The sequence below is a fragment of the Micropterus salmoides genome, unplaced genomic scaffold (assembly GCF_014851395.1).
Source record: "Micropterus salmoides isolate LMB-PRFRI ecotype aquatic unplaced genomic scaffold, ASM1485139v1 Ms_hic_scaffold_11, whole genome shotgun sequence".
NCBI classification, from domain to species: domain Eukaryota; kingdom Metazoa; phylum Chordata; class Actinopteri; order Centrarchiformes; family Centrarchidae; genus Micropterus; species Micropterus salmoides.
In genome coordinates this window covers 27,483,430-27,506,056 of record NW_024040152.1, presented here as the reverse complement: position 1 = coordinate 27,506,056, position 22,627 = coordinate 27,483,430, and the positions used below count along the sequence as shown (strand labels likewise).

General features: G+C 42.0%; 1 protein-coding gene across 3 annotated transcripts in view; it reads right to left on the bottom strand.

Annotated features, from left to right (window-relative positions):
- Positions 1-22,627, bottom strand: part of LOC119897990 (nuclear factor of activated T-cells, cytoplasmic 1-like) — a 60,277-nt gene that overhangs the window by 29,224 nt on the left and 8,426 nt on the right. For all 3 annotated transcript variants that reach the window (XM_038712061.1, XM_038712062.1, XM_038712063.1), the window contains exons 4-7: positions 15,549-15,751; positions 12,513-12,685; positions 11,329-11,469; positions 1,386-1,441 (exon numbers count right to left, since the gene is read on the bottom strand). In XM_038712061.1, coding sequence (XP_038567989.1) covers positions 1,386-1,441; positions 11,329-11,469; positions 12,513-12,685; positions 15,549-15,751 — 573 coding nt within the window. The remainder of the gene's footprint in view (positions 1-1,385; positions 1,442-11,328; positions 11,470-12,512; positions 12,686-15,548; positions 15,752-22,627) is intronic.

The following is a 22,627-nucleotide window of genomic DNA, read 5'->3' as shown; positions in this document are numbered from 1 at the left end:
AGCGCACCCCCAGACCTGTTTGGATGGATGTGAACTTTAGACTGCTTTCTTGCTGACAAGGGAACATGGAGATAATTTGTGTGTTTGTGTCTAATTCCTGGGATGGCTGTCACTCACAGGGGCCTAAATGGGCCAGAGCAGGGTACTTTAACAGGAAGCCGGTTTTTGTCGGTCATCACTGTGGATGAAGGGAACCATGGGGTGGCGGGGTAGAGGTGAGGGGTTTTGCGTCCTCAGCCAGGTCTGCCATCCAGATGCAGACAAAAAGAAAAACATGCAGGCGGATGATTGAGTGTGTCGTGTGTGTGCGCACACGGCTTTCCCTACCATCCCAACCAATGAAAGTTAGCACACTCTGGATAGCAATAAAAAAAGTCCAGCAGGCAGGCTGAAGCAAATTAAAGTAATCTAGTGACAACTGACAGAAGAACAAGGCCAGTGCTCTCCAGCTGTATCACCCTACTTGTTTGTTGGATCTACAAATAAACACACTGCTGTATTTGTCTTTCATCCACCACGCCTCCTCACACCGCTGCCCCCAGCCGAGCCTTGCACGCCCACTAATATTCCAGCGTCCGGGACTCCATCCATAGCACATCAGCCAGACCTGCAGGCCAATTAGACATCAGGGTCCATATTTACCCTCCTAATGCAACCAAGTCATTTACCTGACTGAAATAACAGCAACTGCGAGGATAAAAAAACACTCTTAAGTTGCAGCATTTAGATGCGTGTAGTTTATTTTAGACCTTGGTTAGTTTACACAACAAAGAGTAGGGGGGGGGCAGCTGAAAGGCATCAGCAAATTAAAACATACTGTCATCACACGTCAGCAAACAGGTTTTTCACAGATCCAGTGAAACCTTAATTAACTCCAGAGAAGAACCAGCTTTCTGTGACATGCAGAACAACATTTGGTTAATTCCCTCTCTAGATGATTCCCTTTTCCTCCATTTTATATTAACACAATCTGAATGTGTGTCTGAGCGCCAGTAAAATGACTGCACTGGTTTGTTTTCTCATTACAGGCTGCAGGTAAAAGCAGGGGTGTGACGTGTTGAAGTTCAGTTTAAGTGCATATATGTGTGTGTGTTTACACTTTCATGTTGTAATCTGTGTGTGTGTGTGTGTGTGTGTGTGCGTGTGTGTTTTTGTGTGTGGTTGAGATGCAAAAACAATATGACAGCCCCTGTTTACTCAGTGAGGGTACAGAGTTTTTGTGAAAATTCCATTCAGGATTGCATGGGCTAATCATCATTGTCTATGTTGCAACTTGCAACGCGTTAGCACAGGTTACATCATTACAGGGGACAGATGAGGAGGAGACAGAGAGAGGAAAGGAGCAAGTGTCAAGGGAGGGTGGGACTGAAGTGAGGTGCACTTACAGATTTGACGGAGTCCTTGTCAACTTTGGCTTCTGTCTCCCAGATATGATGCCCATCTATTGCCAAAAGAATAAAATACAATATTTATAATAATCATTATAAAACCACATCATTATACAAACAAGACGTGATACTCGTATTGGTAAAGAAGAGTTGGGTTCTTTTCGTATTGCATAAACATATTTTGCAAACATGTAATTTGTAATAAGGTTAGAACGGTTAGTTTGCTGGCAATGTAGAGTAAACTAGATGTCTGGGTGTTGTTTATCCATCCATTCTTCCATCGTCAACCACTTAGGGTCGCGGGGGGTGTTATTTATGTGCTCTGAAAATGCTAATCCAACACATCTTTGTAGCGGCTTCCATGTTGATTCCACATTGCAACTTAAGAGCACATGAACACATGCGGAAGTCGGAAGAACGACTTCACGACTCGGGAAATGGGACCATCCGAAGAGCACGTGAATGCACTGTGAGCTGCTGGTTGTAATTTGCAGCCCTCACCACTAGATGCCACTAAAACTCATACACTGAACCTTTAAATGTAAAATGCTTCTCTAAGTCTTTGAAAAATTAAAGTCTTCAGATTTCAAGTTGTGATGAGCATTTGTGATTATTTTACAATGAATCAAAAACATTATTATGATGTTAAGCATGTATTGCAGCCTTAAGTCAGTGACAGTAACAAGTTTTGTCTGTTTAAACTCTGATCTTCAACTGGGGCTGTCCACTCTCTTATTCAGAGTCTATCTCAATTAAAGTATTCATTATTTTTGTCCCTTCATTAAATACTTGATTAGATTATCCTCCTTATTTCTATTCTTAACTCCACTCTGTGAAATTACAAAAAAAACAACCAAAAACTCTGCAGCTTTTCTTTGTTCTGTCTTTCTTCTCATCTCCATCTTGTTGTGGTAAGGAGGTTTCCCTTGCTGCCACGCAATAAAAGGCCTGTGAGCTACTGCAGCTGTTGGGAGCCTGCAGAAGCTCAGCTCACATTCTTTGGGGTTTTTCTGCAATTTCATGCCACACCTTAGCGAACAGACGCTCTGGGTTCTGCTAGGGCAATCAGCACTGACCACAGTGCCATTTTTCTTTCCTTTTTTCAGAACCAATGACTCATTAGGGCTGTCAGAAATAGAAGTGACACAGAACAGCCTTTGTGTCAGTGGCACACCATGTGAAGCAATAGCATGGCCACTGTGGCACTGCTACTGTATGTTAGCGGGGGTGGGCAGCAGCTGTGCTTTTATGGATACAGCAATACAGTCACTGCTGGAACAATGCACTTTGCTTCTCTGACAGGAAGCTATCAGATAAGATAATCGGAGTTAGCTTCCAAATAACTGATAGCAGAAGTAGCAGCTCTGGAAGATGTAAATCCTTTGTTTTTTTCCCCAAGGCATTATGTTTTTCACATCATGCACTGACAGAATAAAGGAACCCAGTCACAGTTGGCTAATTATTGGTGAGCTGTGGCAGTGGCAGTTTCATTCTGAAAATGAACATCAGTAGATATCGGTTTCCAAAATGACCATATTAAAACGCAGGGAAAGAGAAAAACAGACGGTGAACAGATCAGATAAGGGTTTTCTATTTGAACTGGGGGAAATAAGAGTTGCATATGGAGAAATGTGCCTCGCTGCAACGGAGATTATGTGGGGAATAGAAGCACGCCTACAGGACTGCCATAGGGCACAACAACGATACTGTGCATTTAGCAGGCAATTGAGATTCTTAAAAGAATAAGGCACATGTGTGTGCTGTGAAGTTACTAAGGTTATGGAAGGGCAATTAGAATAAGCACAGACTGGGAGAAGGTCAGAGAAAGGGATTGAGACAGAGACAAAGAGAGATGAGCGTTCCTCGTGTTACGTCTAGGGGAACCAAGAGGGAATCTCAACCGCCTCTGCTCTGGGAGACACTCCAAGAGGGAAACCTTAGACTGCGACGTCAACCCCAACCTCCTCTAGTAAACATGTTTTTCAAACTTTTCTACCATGCATTCTATCTCTACCTTTCTTTCAATCTTTTCTCTCCCTTTAATACCTCTCAGTCAACTTATCAACTAATGACTGCTCCGTCAGACTTTACAAATCTAAAACTGAGACGGACTTGGGATGGGGCCACATGTGGCATACCTTTGCGAGTCAGAGAGCGCTGTACGACGGATAACCGAAGAACTTTCCATTCACTCCTTCTTCCCTGCAACATCTGCAAAATGCTTCTGTTCCCGACAACACCTCCTCCTTCACGCAGCCTCCACCCACACGTAATGCACACACACAGATGCAGGCACATGCACACACGCAGCCACAATATCCTCTACCTTTGTTCCAAGCCTTCAATTTGAATGATAAGAAGGGGAAACGCAAAACAATAGATGGTATAGGAGCTGTGTCTAGAGAAGTCTTGCCATAATCCTCACATTTAAACTGAGAAATGTATGGACACATTCAAGCACACAGACAAATACACACACTTATTCTTAGGCTTTGTGCTTGAAGGTAAATCAACCATCTGTCTGACTGATCTACGTGACTCACACGCAAATAAGATCCACGAAGACTAACACCAACAGAGACAACCTGGACAACACAGTCATTCATCAGGCAATTAAGACAATGTGTAGGGTGAGGCTTCTTGTAGTCATCAATTCCTCGATTCTTGACAACACATGATGTTATGAACATGGTGACAACATGGCAACGGTGTTGCTGTTGTAGTAAATCTTACAAAAACAAATCAAAATATAAATTGGCTGAAGTTTGGATAAGAATAAAGCGATTATATCCTCCACTTGGTGTAAACTCTAGTTGGCCATCATCAAAAGAAAACCACTGCAAATGCCAACTATATTTTTAAGCAAACTATTTTCTTTTCTTTTTTTTTTTTTAGATCTTACAAATCTTCCAATTAGTTTTTTCTCTTCTTGCAAAGCCACAGATAGATGAGAAATTACATACTTGTCCTCACAAAGGTTTTGGCTTTCCAGACGTGATTTTTTCCTTCAAATAAGCGTTGTGTAGAGCAAAACAACTTCCAATGACCAAAGAGAGTTCACGTTAGTATTTTGAGAAAGGAAAATATGATTCACATGCTTAATTGCGGAGGTTGTCTTGTGAAACAACCCAGATGCATTTTGCAGCCCTATCTCTTTTCCAGAGATGATTTTCAGGAGTATTTTTCTCTCTTTCCTGTTTACATACATCACGTTTATTTTCCATTTTAGCATCACTCTTCTAGCTGCTGCTACCTGGACTAAAAATGCTTCAGTGATTTTACACATATTTTCACGGCAATTACCTTGTTGTCGAATGAGGAACAAAGTCAAAAGGCCAAAGGGGTTCCCCCATGACTGATCCCAGAGGTACAGCTACTTTCCTCTCAGAAGCACCTGACCTCTGCCAATCTGAAGACTGGTGAAATTGGAGAAATGCGGGTCTGCTTCAGATTGAGAGGCTTCTGTGTAAATTGTGACCTGACAGTAGATTTGTGATGGGTTTATAGGCAGGAAGTGAGTTATTCTGAGTGTATAACAGGGAAAGCATGAATTGACTTGACCCGTGGGTGCAGGATGAGGAGGATGGCAGGCAGAAAGAGTCAGATTTTTATCCTTTTATCTAGACTCAAGCTGTGTGGCTGAAAATGATCTAAAGACTGAGATGGATGGCTGGAAGATCATCCAGACTTTTACATTTGTATAATATTTGTGTTCATAAGGAAGGCATCAAGGTAGGTTGCTCTCCATGGTGTGTTGCACAGTAAATCACAGCCCGGGGTTAACAGCCTAAGACCCTTCCTTTCAAATCCTCAACTTAAACTTATGATGAAGAGGAGTTTAGGAAGAAGCTGTTTTGGTGTTTGTCCATGGTCTCCTTAACTGGTCACAGACAAATGGGACAAATTCATTGAGCAACGTTTCATCAAGATCCAGTATATTATATTATTATTACATGTAGGGTTCCTTAAAACTTGCCCCAAAAAAGGGCAATTGAAACAATTGTCTCTCTCTGATTTGAACCACCTATCTGGCTATAACATGTTCAGGCGAGTCTGAAGAAAGGGTGGAGGCCACAGGACAATCTAGACATATTTCTGTTATGATACTGATATGATCCAACCAATTTCTTTGATAAATAGACGTGCCCAAAGCAGGGGCATTCCAAAATGGTGCGCTGCTCTGTTGCTGATGAATCTTTACATCATGAAAGAAATACAGAAGTTTGGACACACTTTCCCATTCGCTTGAATGATAGAGTGTGTCCAAATTTGAGACTGGAGCTGTACATTTTAATGAGCCGGAGGCTTTGAGAGTGAAACTGAGGCAAGCTTTCAGTTCTTTTTTGACATAAGCTTCACCCTATAACAGGACACAACAGGTTTAACTATGCATCCTTATGGATCAACATGCTGGAAATATAATACATGCTAACCTATCCAAATTAATGTCATTAAAGAGTGCAGTGATGCACCCTTTAATCCTCCAATACTCTATGTTATGGCTTGCTCTTTTGGGTAGATTGACTCATTAATGTCCCATTGGTACAGCCTTAGACATGCAGTAGTTAATGCTTACTAAATTCAGGGATTTCAGGGGGATGGCAAAGATGCAAAGAGGTTAAGCCTCTAAAGCCTCGTTTAGAGGTTTCCTCCTAGAACTACAATAATTATACATAATCATTAATTTTGGTGCAGTATTCCATCCACATTAGACAGGATACTGTAACTCATACATATCTAATTACTTGCCTGAAGCAGGGGTGGAGATTGACCTTACACTACCATAGTGCCAAAACTACGAGCCAAGATTATCGGGTTATCTTAGCCTAAAGCCAAGGGGCAGTCTAGACATACCGCTAGAAGTAAAGTACATCGACCAGCGTGTCTGGTGTTTAGACTTGCCCAAGGTAGAAGTGTTCAACAAAGTATAAACAGTCTTTGAATAAAAAATAACAGTACAGATCACAGTCTGTAAGGCCTGTGTTCCTCGAATTATGAAGGTATGAGAATCCAAATATTTCAGCCTGTTGCTGAGGAGTTTCCACATGAGAAGAGAAATAGCCTAGGGGTATTGTTGTGGACTATGCTGTCCTAATGTTACAGATTATACTCTAGCTCAGAATTCTCTTAGTCTTGGCTATGAGCTCGACCAGCCTGGAGCAGAGGTGGAAAAGACCAGACTTCTCCCTGCTGCAGCCCAGGCTGTGTGGTGCTGCTGAGCTCCAGGCAACGCTCCAATCCCACCAGATGTAAAAACTATCCAGCTCACCAGGGAATTCCCTTACCTCCCCTCTGAGTCAGAGTGTAGGCTTTCCCCAGCTCTCTCTCTCTTTCTCTCTCTGTTTGTCTGTCTGTCTGTCTCTCTCTCTCTCTCTCTCTCTATTTTCCCTGCCTCTAGCACTCATTCCATCCATGGAAAGCAAGGCAAGCCAGAACACACACTGCAATAGGTGCGACAGGTATGTCCTCCTGCTCTGGTGCCACAAAAGTGGTTTGGCAAACCCAAACTCTGACACATCCTCAACGCATATGCATAATAAGAATAACAGAAAAACCTTACCAAGCACAACAATGCAAAAGAAGATGGAAAGTTTCATAAAAGCCCACATTGCAGCTAAGTGAAGAGTATGACTCTCCACTGCAGAGAATAAATGTGATACAGCCTATTTAAAATCAATGACAAAAATGTTTACATTGCAGCAGAAACAACAACTTTAGGTTCTTGAGTCTATCATTATCTAGCTACAGTCTGCTGTCCCTTTTATGCGTGGTCTGTGATGAACTAAAAACACTAGCAACAGCAGTTATATCGATTCATCCACTGAAAGAATAAATACAGTTTCGTGCACCAGGGCTTACTGAATGGTTTGGTGAGTATGAAAATGATTTGAGTCAAATGCTACAACATTTTCTCAAATCAGCTGCAAACCTATGGAAGATTGGAGCAATGTTCTCCACCGCCATCTCCATAATGAATAATAATAATAAACTATAAACTTAAATCTTCAAATCTATCTAGTGATGTCTGTGACTGTGTCTGGTGCTTTATGTCCTTTTGTTATATGTTTGCTTTTCTTTTTATCTGCTGTACTCTGGTCTCTCTTGCAAAAAAAAAAAGATCTTGATCTCAATGAGATTACCTGATTAAATAAAGGTTGTATATATAAATGGGAGCATATCTTGTGGAGGAACGGTGTTCATCCCTCCTACATTTGCACAGACCTGGCAAGGAGTCCTGAAGCTGTTCTGGAGGGTCATGGTGGCCTGACTCCATACTGAGGCACTTAATTTAGGTTTTTCCTTTAATTTGTCATGCTATATACACTTCTATGCTCCAGTGTCTAAGTACACAAGGTCATAAGCATGATTTCAAAGGAAGTCCTGTCTTTTTTCTACCACCTCATTTCATCTCCTCTTCCTCCCTGCTCCCTCTTCCCTGTACCTACCCTCTCAGGGTCTTGTCTTTTCCGTTTCATCCCTCTACAGGGAATCCCTCACGGATGACTCACTGAAAACACTTCCTACTGAACAACGCAAACAGGCCCGCAGGCTAGCAGCAATAGTGCGCACAAATGTACACAACAACAAACACACACATGCACATGCAGTGGATGCACAGAGTTTGCATCAGTTATCTTGTGGGTGACGAAGTGGAGCAGTGGGGATGGACGTGGCATTTGAAAAGCAGAAGTAATTATTTTTCAAGGTTTCCCTCAGTGGCAACAGCTATGAGCTCTGCTCATTTGATACTGGGAACATCTCAGGGGGGCACAGACAGACAATCAAAACAACATAGAGAGGTGGAGAGGATGATTAAAGTGGCAGAGGAAGGGAACTATGATTTAAAAGAACAACAGGTTCAAATAATCCATATATGTAGGTTTTAGAAGGTTGTCCCATTTATTTACTTTCCCATAAAGATAGATAACATAACTATTAAAGCACTTACCACTGTATGTATAATAAATATTAATAAAATATTTAGAACAAAAATGTAAAAAAAGTACTTTTCAAATGTTCAACTTAAAATTGAGCAAATATTAAGCTGTAGCTAACTTTATTTATCTGCCTTTTATTAGACTTATTTTTAGCGTCCATCGCCTGTATGTGCAAATTCATCCCTGGTAGCTGTTTCATGAATCCCCAGTTAAGGTGTGCTGACGTTTATAAATGTAGTATTTTCGCACTGTAAAGATAATGCCTGTGGCCAGGGTCAAGTGTAAACTAAAGTGATAACACAAAGCAGTGGTGCTAATGATTTGCTAAGGAGGTTTGGGGATCTCTGTTCTCATCACTAGTAACATGTTAGTGGGACAATCTCTCAAATGTTGAGACATGTCATTCATCATTTAGAGTTCAGTAATGAATTGATATCTGCAATTCAAAAACAGGCATCTTGGTATGTTTGTTTTAAAAGCAGCTACATCCTTGAGTAAAAGCAAATGGAAACAGTTAAAGAAATACATGTATTTTTGATTTATGGCTGTCTCATTTGTGCTAATAGGCTTTTGTGCTGTGTGTGATCTCCCTCTGACTCAACTTGGATGATTTTAACTGTATATAATTATTCACATAAGTTGGATTGGGACACTCAAAAACTGTCTGTTGCTCCTTAGGATTTGTGGAATTTTCTGGAAGGTGTTTATTGGAGTCAATTTTGGAAAGTGAGCAGCCATCCCGACCTTTGATGGCAGCAACAGTAATGGCTGTCACCACTATGGCAAACGTAGTGATTGGTGTTGTGCTGTACAAAGAGCTTGGCTGTATGTGCGCATGTGTGTGTCCAACTGTGTGTGTAAGCACATGTCTGCGAGTAGTAATTATTGCGGTGCAATGCTCTGTATTTCATGGGTGCATTTAGTCATGAACTTTTCCAGAGGAAAATAAAACTAATGTTATAGAATAAATCTGTAATATAATTATAATTTTATTGGTTTCTCTTTTTCCTCATCCTAGTTTTGGGCCTTCTAAATCAACAATCAGAAATTTTTTAAGTCTGAGAACCTTCATGAAACAGCAGGATTCTCTGATTAAAATGCCAAAAGACAATTATTTGCAGTATATTTGGGAAATAAGTACTTTTCCACACTCGTACTTGCTCATAGATAGTTGCCATTAGTGAGTGGTGTGTGTGTTCCAGTGTCTGCATGTGTTCAGAGTGTGTAGGTCTGTCTGTAATGGGCTTTTTGACTTAGGAGACCCTGGAAGTGGTGGGTCATTAAAGTTTACATAAAAGCAGACTAAGTAGCAGACAGACAACCTCTCTTTCTCTCTCTCTCTCTCTCCTTCTCAACACCACAGAGACAGCAAACAAACCACTGAAATGTCGATGGCAGGCACGAGTGAGGGGATTCCGCTAGAGCACAGCTCCACACCAGCTAATGTCTTTAACAGGTATCGAGGATAGAGGTAAGACAAATGGAGGGTTAGGCTGAGGGGGTGAGAAGAGAGAAATGGAGGAAACATGGAACCCAAGGTAGACAGAGAGGAAGAGGGAGAGGGGGTGAAAAAAGGGCAATACAACCCAAAAGGGGTCAGGAGTCTCAAATGGCAAGAGGTGGTGAGGCTAAGGTGTTGTGTATGTATGGATTTTCCTCTCCAGGGGATCCCCCTCCATGACTAAGTAAAACCAAGAGGAGGGAGACCCCGTATTATCAAGTTCATCCACCTCCCCTTACGTCATCTATGCCCATCCGTTAACTCCTGAAGTGCTTAAGAGTACTCTAAAGTTGAGGTGACATACGGAGACATAAGCTTAAAGAAGAGCAAGAAATGGTCTTTTTTTAGCTTGTCTTATTTTTTGAGGTCATTTTAAAAACTATTTTTTATAAATCTGGATGGAAACTGAGCAATGATTGAAGCCCGTCTTTTCCCACCAAATTCTGAGACTTAAGTTTGGGTGAGCATAATTGAATCAATGATGAAGGGTTCAGGTGTTTTAATCTAACCAACTATTACCTTCCACATAAATCAACTGATAACCTACAGACTTGGGGGTGTATAAAAAATAAATAAATAAGTTAATTAAATCAGCCACTGATGGATGCAAAGAAGGTTATCTATTAGAGGTATGTTGTGTCTGTTTTTATTTTTTATTTCACTACTCTAATTATTAACCTCTTGGTGACCTTGGTCTAGGAAGGGAAAAAAAGTGAAGATGATTTTGGAAAAAGTGGCATGTATTTTTGTGTGTAAATAGGGGTTTTTACCCAAAACCCATACAACAAATTATATCTATGATTAATCAGTTGGTGCATCCTATCAGAAATAGGATACGTCCTTTATCTACCACCCTTATCGTTCCTTACGTGTTGCTCATCACCATCATTAGCAGCTGCACTGTGTTTCAAAAGACTTCAGAGGTATCAATGTGCTTGACCTTTGGTTTGATTTAGTGGGTGCAATCAAGGAAATGATCATTCATTTGCAAACTTGATCAGTGGTGTTTGCACCACCCTCCCACACAGGGTGTAATGGTCGAAAAATCTAGACCAAAAAAAAAAAGGAATGGCCTTTTAACCATGAGTCAGTGACATACAGTATCTGCTAGAATGGGTGGAAAAGGGAGTAACAGTGGTGAAAGTAAGTGAAAGGGTTAAATGTCAAAAGCAAGGGAGTCATGGAGGGAGAGACACTGAGGGAGAGAGGGAAAGTGAGAGAAAGGGACATCGCACATGCCCTGGTTGTGATTCATTCCTTAATTTGTGGCGAGCACCAGTGAAAAGGCAATGGAAATTTCAGCAAATGTAAATACGCTTTGGTTAAAAATATAGTGGCTTAATGCACACCACATGTGGCTCTCTGGCAAAGCCTGCTCTATTTTGACGGGAGGAGAGACTGAGGAAACGCGGCGGAGGCAGAGAGGGAGACAGACATTTGAAAGAGACATTAAGAGGGGAAATTGAGAGGCAGTACCCATGGTTTGGTGACGGCAGCTTACCCTGTGCCTTCTCCACAAACACCACCTTGGAGTCGGGGAGGAAGTTGAGGCCACTCAGGAGCATCATTTTGCCTCCGGTAGCAGGGTAACTATCCACACTCTGCTTCTCCACCAAGGGAAGCTCCTGAGCCGATCGCTGGGCTGTAGGAGAGAAACACACACACACACACACACACACACACACACACACATATTTTAATACAGTGTGTGAGCCCACATAAGATCACTCGCCTGATCTCCATCCACACCAAGAAGCACAAGCCCAGCACAAAGCCAGTAAAACAGCAGTTCTTGGTTAGAGAAACAGGCTTATCAACTTTATTATTATGATTTCATGACCCCTAGCTAAGGGATTTTCAGCCAGCAGCTGCTCTTTAAATGACATTGAAAAAGGTGAACAACGGATCAAAACAATATTTTCATGGTCAAATCCTTAGTCATGATTTTCCATCAAGTAGTCTGCAGCCAACCACCTGTCTCTGCTTTCTATAAATGTGGATAGCTGGTCACCTCTAGCCTCTGGGATTTGGTAACCAGATTCACAGCCAGAGACACATACATTTATTATCACATAGCTGTGCATTTCATCTATTATCCTGTTGCATATATTTTATTTTAGAATAGGAGCTAACCAAAGCAGTAAAGAAATCTTAGATTCACTAAATAAACCTTCTCTGTAACAATGAACCAACTCGGATTAACATCAACTTTGGACCATAAACTATAATGCCAGCTCCGTCTCACCATCAAACTTCAATTGGCTTCCTTGGGTGCAAATAACATCACACCTATATACACAAATGAATGACAAAGAAACAGAGGTTTCTTTCAATGTGCTCATTCAACCATGCCAAAACTGGGGCTGGCAAATGACCTTTGTGGAACCTGTGTTAATGGCGTAGTCTTACCACAATAACTTGTGCATTCAGTCATAAAATGTGAACTGAGATAGATAACACGTGTGTCTGGCATCATGTACATTGCATCTATTGCCTTGGCAAATTGCATTGATCATATAACGCTTATTGGGTGCAGAGGCGCTGAATATGCTCCAGCAAGTAATACAACAGTAACTCAGTTTATTGGATTAAAACAATAGATGCCACCTTTTGCTTAAATGGAAAACCATGAGAAAAGTCATGCCAGCTTGTGAGTATATTTCTGTGTTAGTGTGTGTGACTTACAGCATTCAATGGGGTTCGAAGTAGTCTGCAGGGACACAGTCCTGCCGTTGGGCTGGTTGATGTGCACTCGAAACACCAATCTCACACGTGTGTTCTTACGTCCGATGTCTGTTTCCCCTTTGCGAAGCTCAATGTCCGAATTACGCAGCTTCAGGATCCCCGCACAATCAATTCTGGGACAGAAGCAGAAAGGGGCAAAATTTAACTCCATATTTTAAAGATGACATTAGATATACAAGATAATGGAAAAATGGGAGTGACAGAAGGGCCTATTATTATAAAGCTGTCTCAATAATGCATCAATCTCTGCTTTCTCTGCCATTAAATAAGATATACAGTAATCACACAGGATACTTCCTACAGAATGTTTTCTACAGAAAGCACTGTATGGACAAAAGCTCACAGGGGAGCAGAATACTTGACTCTGGCAGAGTTGCTGCGCAGTAAGACCAGCAGTGAAGTCCCTGCTGGTGTTCCAGATCATGCACTGGAAGTTCACGCCAGCGTGACCGTGTCATTATTAATCCAGCATGTCATCAAAGACAAAATTGGACATTAATGACTTCACATGCTAGTTTAAAAGGGTCATGGTGGTCCAAGAATTAGCAGTTCTCTGGAGGAATCCTCTGGACTGAACATCAGCTGCTGTATCAGTACGCACACACAGACTTTATTTCTATCTGTGCACCAAGTCTGTCCGGTCCTTTCGCCCCATTGAAGCCTTACACTTCATATGTTTAGGGTTTAAACATCTGTTAATCATTGCCATGTGTAGCAGTGGACCCTTTATTGAGCTGTCTATCTTAACTTAATTTCACAATTTGGGAGGTAAAGGGGAGAATTTTCTTTCTCCTTTCTTAGTGGAAAAAAGGCAATCATTTTCAGACATGGCCTTTCATGAATTTAAATAAAACAAGTGTGGCTGTTAAAAAACTGAGGGAATACGAAGGGGATATGGTTTGGCATTTCAATTATTTTACATGGTAGCTTTATGGGCACTATTCCTGGAACATGGTAAATGTCAGGTTTTATACCAAGCTATTTATGCCCCTGACTTTGGTTTGGACGGTTTGAATAAATAAGAAAAAAAGAACATGTAATGCTGACTGTCCACTTCTAATCAGGCTCAGTCATGCATAGTGCATAGAGTTTCAATACAAACACAAGATGATGGACATCATGGATGAGTTTGTAGTCAGTTTTTACGGCAGTTAAATCTTCAGCAAGGGAATGTTTAGACTAGATGAAAATGATAGTCTTCTCTGCCAAAACACTTCATTGTAACGGTAGAGATAACAGTCAAAAAAGTATAAACGTTTTCTAGCTGATTCGGTTACAGGTATTTATGATCATACAGTTTGCTGTAGTTATTAGGATTTGCAGAAGGGACAATACTACTTTAAATGAAGGTGCCTTATGTGTATGAGATGGATTTTCCTAGAACAGGAAAAAAATTACAGATTGAAACTTTCTGAAATTTTGACTGCAGTTCTCAACTGTCTGCATCCCACACAGCGAGCAAATGATTGCTGGCACAAGAGCAGAGAGATGGATGCTGCGTTATCAAGACGATTGTTATACAGCTCAGTGGAAAGAGACAGGATTTTCTTCGTCTTTGACCTTTCAGATTGCGGGGGAGAAAGAGAGAACTTTCACTCCTCTTCCTTTAGCATGTGTGCTGACGACAAAGGGGAACAGAAACTTCCTCTTTATTCATATTCATCCTAACGGACACATTAAGTCAAGTTAATTTAAGGGTGCCCCTAAATATGATACAATATAAGGGATATTGTGGTATTGTTGGAAATTATATTGTAAGGTAGTACAAATGTTAAAGTCATCCATGCTCAACCAAATAAGGCCACGGTCCAATCAGGAAACTCTTGTAGGACATAAGAATATCTTAATAATCTCCTGCATTTAGACAAACATGAGGATGTCCTAACAAAATTGAGATGCATTAAATCATTACTGATTTGTTTTACAAAAAAAAGACATTTGAAACAGTGAAGGGCAAATCTGAGGTGCAGTAAGAGGTAACGGTCTTATGTAACCTATGTACAGATACAGTGGTTTTATCCATAACACAGAGTTCTGGGCCCCAGGCCAAAACATTCACTGCTGACTAGTCTGAATGGAGCCCCAGGACAGGAGCTACTGCAGAGCACAGCCCCTTGGATTACTGCAAGTCTGGAGGGAGGATGAGAGAGACCAAGGCTGATTTACCCCAGCCTAACAAACGGATGCTAATGTAAACCGAGATTATATTTGGAAGAATGCTTCATGTGATTCTAACTACACTTTCAATTTTGACTTTCAAGTCAAAATGTCTGCTGTAAAAAAAGGCCTGTCTCTATATATATAATTATTTTTCTGTTATACATGAATTAATTGACATTGTTCTGCTATTGCTACATGGCTAGTTCTGGCCAGTTCTGTTCTTTATTAATTTAAGTACAACATTTTTCATTGCACATTGTAAGCTACATGACTGTGAGTAATTGAGCACCCTAAAATTCTGATCCTGATTTTGGGGTGAAGCATTCCTTTCAGCAGACCTTTTAGTTCAGTAGTGGTGTTCTAATACATTTAATTTGCTTGCAAATTCATCCTACTGGCGGACCATGGGACTTGGGGAATGTCATGGTTCTAGCCTGGTTGTTACTTTTTAAGATACTATTTATGAATAAACTCCCAGTTGAACATTTATTTTACAACTGCAAGCCTCTTGCCTGAGAGCCCCTGCACAAATTGGTCAGAATTAAGTCACCCATGAACTTAGTGTGTCCACAATAAGTACTTATTTCTTTTTCTTAGACATCATGCATCTCTTGGGGTGACAGCACAGAAATCAATTTTGAAGGCCAATTTAGAAGTGTATGCTGTGCAGTGTTTGCAGAGCTAAATCAAAGAGGAAGGTGTAGAGAGACAAGAGAGTGTGCTTTTGTGGAAGCATGTTAAAATAGGAGTTACCAGTGGAAAAACGTGCAAAGAAAAAGACAGATATGTGACTTGTGAAGGTCTAAGAGCACTCACATGGCTCTCATGTTGTTTTCAGGCAGCAAAGGGATCTCCAGAATTTTGGTGTTGGATTGCATGGCTTCATGGCTGGCAGTGGAGACGGTTTTACCGGTGATACGGTGGACCTGGTAGAAGGCATGTGGTCGCAGGAGGCGGTCGTCTGCGGTCCCTATGAACAGCTGCAGGGTGAGCGGCTCGCTTTCCATGTAGCCATAAAGCTGGCGGGAGAACAAAGGGACCCAGGTGAGAGGCAACATCAAGTTTTAAGACCCTCATCTCAAGCAACCCCTTATTTAGGAAATAGAGACTGAATGCACATTGGTTACTGACAGTTAAAGGGCCCTTTAATGATAGCTCTCACATGGTAGATGTAAAATAAGCACAGTTTCATTGTTTGTTTCTTGGTTGGGTTGGAGACCCTTTTTAGTGGTCTTTGCTCTTTGCTTGCTTTTTATGTTTCTGAATCTGTCTGGGGTAGGGATCTCATGGGCACAGAGACATGGAGGCTGATACAGGGGATGGCTTCCCATCACTTTACTCTTCATTAATATCTCACCGCTGCTAAAAAAAAAAAGTGCCTACAGAGAGGCAAGCAGTTGATCCAGGATCCCAGCCAATCATCTCAGGTCTTCCTCAAGATGTGATGCTTATTGTCTATGAAGTTTCTAAAACTGATGATTGGACTAATACTAATTTATATATATATATAATATAATTAGCATCTAGATGATTAAATAAACATTTTCACAAACCATACATCGAAAATCATTGGTATAAATAAAATGGAATCAAAATCATTGCATGCACTACTGCTACCTGTGGTCAAAATGTCAATATTCAGTTTTTCTGTCTTACGGTGGCAAGTGTAAACATACATTTAGAATGTAAAAAATGTCTCTATATAGGTAAAGTAGTTGTTAAATTCACCAAACTTTACACCTAAATGTAATAACACCAAAAAACTTCATGGAGCTTGACATGCAGATGTAGTCCAGCCCCTTCGCCTTTGGGCAGTTATGAACATGCATTATGATTTCCATTAAAGCTCAGAGACTGTGTCCCACTGTGATGAAAGAGACTCCTGTATCAGAACCACCACTTCAAACAACTACCACTTCCTCTAGAAGGCCTCCATTAGCTGCTACTGCACAAGTAATAAAAAGATCAAATCTTTTAAAAAAGAGAAGAAAAACTCCACAGCCATGCATAGTTTGAAAAGTACTGTTGACTTTGGGGTCAGCGACACTTCAAATAAAAACTGTAACTGCCAATTGACATTCATCATCCTGCATCTCTGGATCATTTTCTGACTGTGTCTAAAGTAACACTAATTGATTATTTAACCAAGTATATAATGGCTCAAAAATATGAATACACAGACAGTGTTGCAAATTCCAAAAATGTGGTAAAGGACAACTGATACTTTGTGACTGATTTTTGACCAGAATAATTTGCCAACCAAATGTAGATTTCTGTCTTACACAGCAGACCTCCCAGGATATGCCTGCTCTTTGCAAAGTGGCCATATGGTTATATGGGCAGATGTTAGTGTGGGCTTAGACATCTCTCCAAAATAAAAAAAACTGCAGAATTCATCTGGTTCAAACCAAGAGAAAACAGAGAGGACTAACTTCTCATTCAGTGGACCTCCGTGGATCCACCCAGGTGGATACTTGACCGCATGTGACATTTACTGTGAGGGATCACTTACTCAAGACCAGATCTGACCAAGCCATGGCCATCTGAAAAATCCCACAAATTGGTCAATTACTGCAGCATACAGCAGCGCATCGCTTCAGACCAATTTTCTTTGAGCTCCATCCAAGTGAAACCAGTGGTACCGTCAAACGGAATAAAAGACCCCTGTTGTTTATCTAACAGACTGAGTCATATAACAAAATTCAGACCATATGTAACCTATGACATAATCTGATTAATGGGTTTATAATTACCTTTGTGAGGGTGGTTCAGGGATGGGGGTGTGAGGAAGAGGAAGGTTGGTGGAGAGCTACATCATTAGAAGTCTATGGAAATTAGTGGTACAGTGTCATGGACACCTAAAACAAATTTGTCTGGATACTGTATTGAAAGTTGTCTGGCCTGATAATAAACTTGACGATGAAATGCCTTTTGTCTATACTTGTTGACAGATCTTTTGGATTTGGGACAATACAGAGGATGTGTTCTTTCTCTTCCCAGTTTAACAATTTTCAGTATTAATTATGTTGAAAATAAAAATAGGATAAGACTAGTCACTGGAATAGAGTATATATCCATATGTCTCAGCAATCTCAGCGCCAGTGGTCTAAGTCTGTCAGACCAGTTCCAACCTTCCTATTTTTCTCTTCAGCTGCACATAGTGTCTCTAGCAGCTGTCTTGACCTGTGAGCTAGTCACACATGCTAGTCATCAGTGAGTTAGGCCGAGGTAAGGAGCTTCTTGAAGTCTTGGCATCCCAAGGGACCACTTCATCTCTGCAGTGATCTCACCAGCAGACCCTGCTCTGCTTGTTATATTTTACTTATGGTGTCACCAGAGTTAATTATCCATAGCCACACATGCTACCAGTTACTTGTGTATTGACTCGTGAGAGCGCTATGGTGGAGCATGAGGTACAAATCTGAAACACCGGAGCGTTAAATTGCATGACGTCCCCTTATGATTTAATAAAACACAGGCAGCCGCGCTACAAAGCCATGTCGTCTGTCACTTTTGCCTCTGTAGACTTCTTTGGATTTCTTGGTGACCTCCAACCATCACCTCAGCCGCCACGTGGCGGTAAGGAGGCCCACAAGTGAGACAGGAGGGACGGTGGGGGGTAGTGCACAATGACGGTGGCGTCCACACTTAAAGCCGTGGTGACCTCATGGAGGAGAGGAAGTGATTAATGAGGTCAGGTAGTCCTCTTGGTGACGCTGGTCTTCCCAGCAGCAAAGGAAGGCGGTCTAGTTCCCCCTGGGCGACCTTCCCCGATTCCTTTACCATATGTGCTCCCTGACCCTCTCCCTTAGCTTCTGCTAAACTCCTGTGATGCTCACTCAAATGCGCCCCCACAAGTAGAGCACAAAACTTACTTCTTCAATTTATTCTCTAAGAGGGAATAAGATCGGGGGGAAAAAGTCGAGAAAGTGTCATAAAGTTTTTTAAGTGTGAGGCTTCACACACACCTGTGACCTCAGCGTTTGTATTTGTGTCTGATGGTGTCTGTGAGGTTGGGCCAGAGAGCAGCTAATTTTGACCAGATGAGCTTTTCTAGCAGTAACTGCAGCCTATCTGGCATACATACTGTATATTTATTTTGAGATAATCTAAACTGAGTTTGAATATGAGGCTTGATTTGCAGCTGTTAGTGCCAACTTCTGCCACTGTGTCGGCTAGATCCATTTACACCTCCCACCGCAAGCCACTGTTGCACGAGCCATTTTTGATAGCTGAGGCTCAAGTAAAACATTGTGCACATGGCAGCTGACGCATTAATTGTGTAATTATATGCAGCTGTATTGTCTGGGTCAGCTGCAATGAAGTGGAGGGGTGTCGAGCTAAAAAGGGAGAGGAGGTGCAACCCATCCACTTTCCACCATTCATCTCCCAGTCCCTCTGGACCATTACAGATCCATCATCAGTAGTGAACGTTTCAGCCCTTGGGATACACACCCAAAAGCATATTTGTTCTTCTTAATTTTCTTTGCTTCACTCAATGAAAATCACTGGTGATAAAAAAAAAAAATCATAGCACATTTTAGCCCTCAATTTCCTTCATTGTAGTGACATTCTCAGTGCTGCCTGCAGCTGGCCTCAATAGTTCAAAGAAAGGATTTGAACGTATAATGTCTAATAATGACTTGCTGGTAAATTAGATGTGTCTGGACTTGCTGGAAATTGAGTGTGAATACACTCTACAGGCCTGCAGTGGGCTGCCTTCTATCCCTTCGCAGTGATTTCATCACTGCCTGGAGAAATGTCATGACTCGTAGTCCACGTGGCGCAGAGAATTGGGGAGAGGAGAAGGAGAAGACGACTGGAAGCAGCAGAGGAGGGGGGAGACTGAAGTAGAAGAGGAGAAATACAACAGCAGATTCAGGCTTTTTCCCATTATCACCCTCCCCTCTCTCTGTCAAGTGCTGACAGTCACACAGCCAGCCTCTGCTGTACCCAATTAAATGTACACTCATACAAGTTGTCTCTCCTTCCAGACTTTACTCCATCACCCTCCTGCCCTGCTAATGTCTCCAGTACCTTGTATTGAATGCATAAGGTGACATTTGCAATCCTGTGCTGCATCTCCATAGCTCTGAACGCTGCTCATAAGCCAACAAGCAGCTATATCTTTCAACGTTGTTAATGAACTGTGTACTTTAGTATTATGTCATTGAGGGCATAATTTCAAGCACCAGCCCATGTCTAGACCAGTGAGGGTCCAAATTCCACATAAAAAGAATGACTTTGTTACCAGCACAGCCTGTCAAAAGAAATATAATCCAAACCTACAGAGAATTTGCCTAAGACGATGCATGGACAACTGCTGTGCCCCCCAATAGAATGACTACCCGCCAGTATCTTACCTCATAAATCTGTGGGCTGTCTGGTTATCACCTCAAACCAGTGAAAACGATGCAAAATTTCACTCCATTTTTTCCACTTGCTATTAACTGGTAATTAGTGGTAGCCCAATACCAATGTAAGGGAAGCCCCGTAGATGGAGAGCCACAATTTAAGAGTGGCATAAATACCCCTTTGGGCAACGAATAACCGCCCTGACTAAGCTCTAACAGCATTACAGGGTACGCTGAGGCTTTTGAATATTAAACAAGAGGCTGCAGTAGGTTTAATGAGCAATTAGCAGCTACAGTATAAGGTGCTGTAGATCAGGGGTTTTCTTTTGAGACGTTACGCAGCCAGCAAGTATCGGATCCCAAGGTGAAACTGCACATGCGAAGAACCGAGCACATGTCTGCCAAGGTCTTTCATGTCGCCTTGGCGGAAACATATTGCAAATTTGATGTGTATTACTTACAGTTGCAGAGGAAGGGAGATGGGTATTAAGTCACGCACACATTAATAGGGATGATGGCCACATCCTGCTGAAATTACACCATGTCTGTTGCTGCTTTAGACTTAATGAGAGACTGAGTGAGAGAGTGTGTGTATGTGTGAGGGGCAAAACCCTATAGGCCAGTCATTATTCTATACAACTAGCCATATGCAGGACTGCGTTGCATGCTGCGTGATACGTTTAATACTCCACAGGTGTTGCTGTGTGCTGGGGCTGGCAGATGTGTGTTTCCTGACTGAGGTTGAACCTGAAATTCTTTGCAACATCTTCAACTGAACCCACATTTTAGATCAGAGCCAGGTCATGTCCTTGGTCACTATGTGCTCAATGAACAGCACAATTTGCCACTTTTTTCCCACTGTTCTCCTCTGGAAAAACCCATCAATCATTGTCATGGTGGTATACTGAGTGAAGATAGACCAGGTTGTTGTTTTTTCTCCCTGAGCACGGGTTCAAAAATCCTCCTGTAGACATTTGGCATAGCTGTGGTGAGAGAGTGGAGCGTCTAGAACGCTGTGAGAGGAGCCGATAGAGTACCCTAGATCCCCTTAATGGCACTGCGGTCTGCTGCAGTAAATAAAGTGGAAAAGCAGCTGCGGGGGTCACAAAGTGGACCAATCGGGAGAGAGGAGGTTAAAAGGCTGCGGATGCGGAGTAGGGGAGGGAAGGACTGAATAAATGTCGGAGACTTGGAAGGGGAAGCGCAGAGAGCCGGTGCAAGTGGCAGAGGGGTAATGTGTCGAGGTAACCCATAATCTAGAGGTTTTCATCGGTGTGTGGCTGGAGTAAAGACACCCCATTGTCCTCAACAATCTCTCCATCCTGTGCGATGGATAACACAGAATGTGCCGTGTTTGATCTGCTGCAGCTTAGGATGATGTCACACCTTGTAGATGCTAAACTTTCCAGTGTGTTTGTCAAGAAAACACCTCTGCTTAAATTGAATAACAAGATAGTGAACGAGCAGTTGGGCATCTTGGTCTAACTATATGTCAGACGCTCTCTCTCCCTGGGGGACATGGTAAGCTGTAGAAACAGTGAATCCTTTTTTTTCATCTTGCTGTTTTTTATGCAGTGTTGCTTTTCAACACACGTCAGCATCACTCATAGCACGTGTGGCTGATCATCCATGAGATAAAAAAACAAAAGTGGTGTGGATGACTAGGCTTCACTGAGGGAAGCCTGCTGGTGTGGGTTTGGGAGATGGTTGAAGTATGAACAGTGCACAAGGAGTGACATCCTTGGGTCCCCCAAGGGAGGCACCATTGCATGGAAAGGGTGCTGGGATTCTGACTCCTATCCACCGCCCCACACCCCCAACCACAACACCCCCACCACCGCCATACCCAGCCAACCTCAGGGCCACCCAGGCCCTAATCAGCAGGATACAGAGCATCTCCAGGGGCAGCCAAGCCCCAGCTGCCTGGTGACTCCCTCTGCCCCTTCTCTCTCATTCTCTCTCTACACACTCCAGTCTTAAGCACACACACACACACGCAGATACTTCCTTAGCTGGTTCCTACAAACGTGTCATTATTGACTCATTCTCCTTGACTGCACCTCAACCATCCAGCGCCTGCCACTCATTACCACAGGGCACTGGGGACTACAGCATGCCCTACCCTCCATGATTACAACAACACAACACTACAACAAAGACTAAAGGGAGAAACAGTAAGACGGTCAGATTTATGAGAGACTTTTTACTCCAAACTGTGCAAAAACATCCTGAAGATACAGTACATGCTCTTCTACATTTTACCTTCTAGCATGTACACATGATTGTGTAATCCTAATAGATTTATCTTTCTGCCAACTGCCATGCTTCCAGTGATTTCCACTGCTATGAAACCCCCCAAAATGTCTCAATTGACTGCGCATGCAATGTCAGAGGCATAAATCACTCCTCACTAAAAAGTAAGAGTAAAATGTGAGCAACGTGAGCAAGGGGAGGTGTAACGGTAAAGCAGCTGTCATCATATTTTCTCTGCTACTTACTAATAATTGCTCGATATACACAGTAAGACTTAACATCCTCACA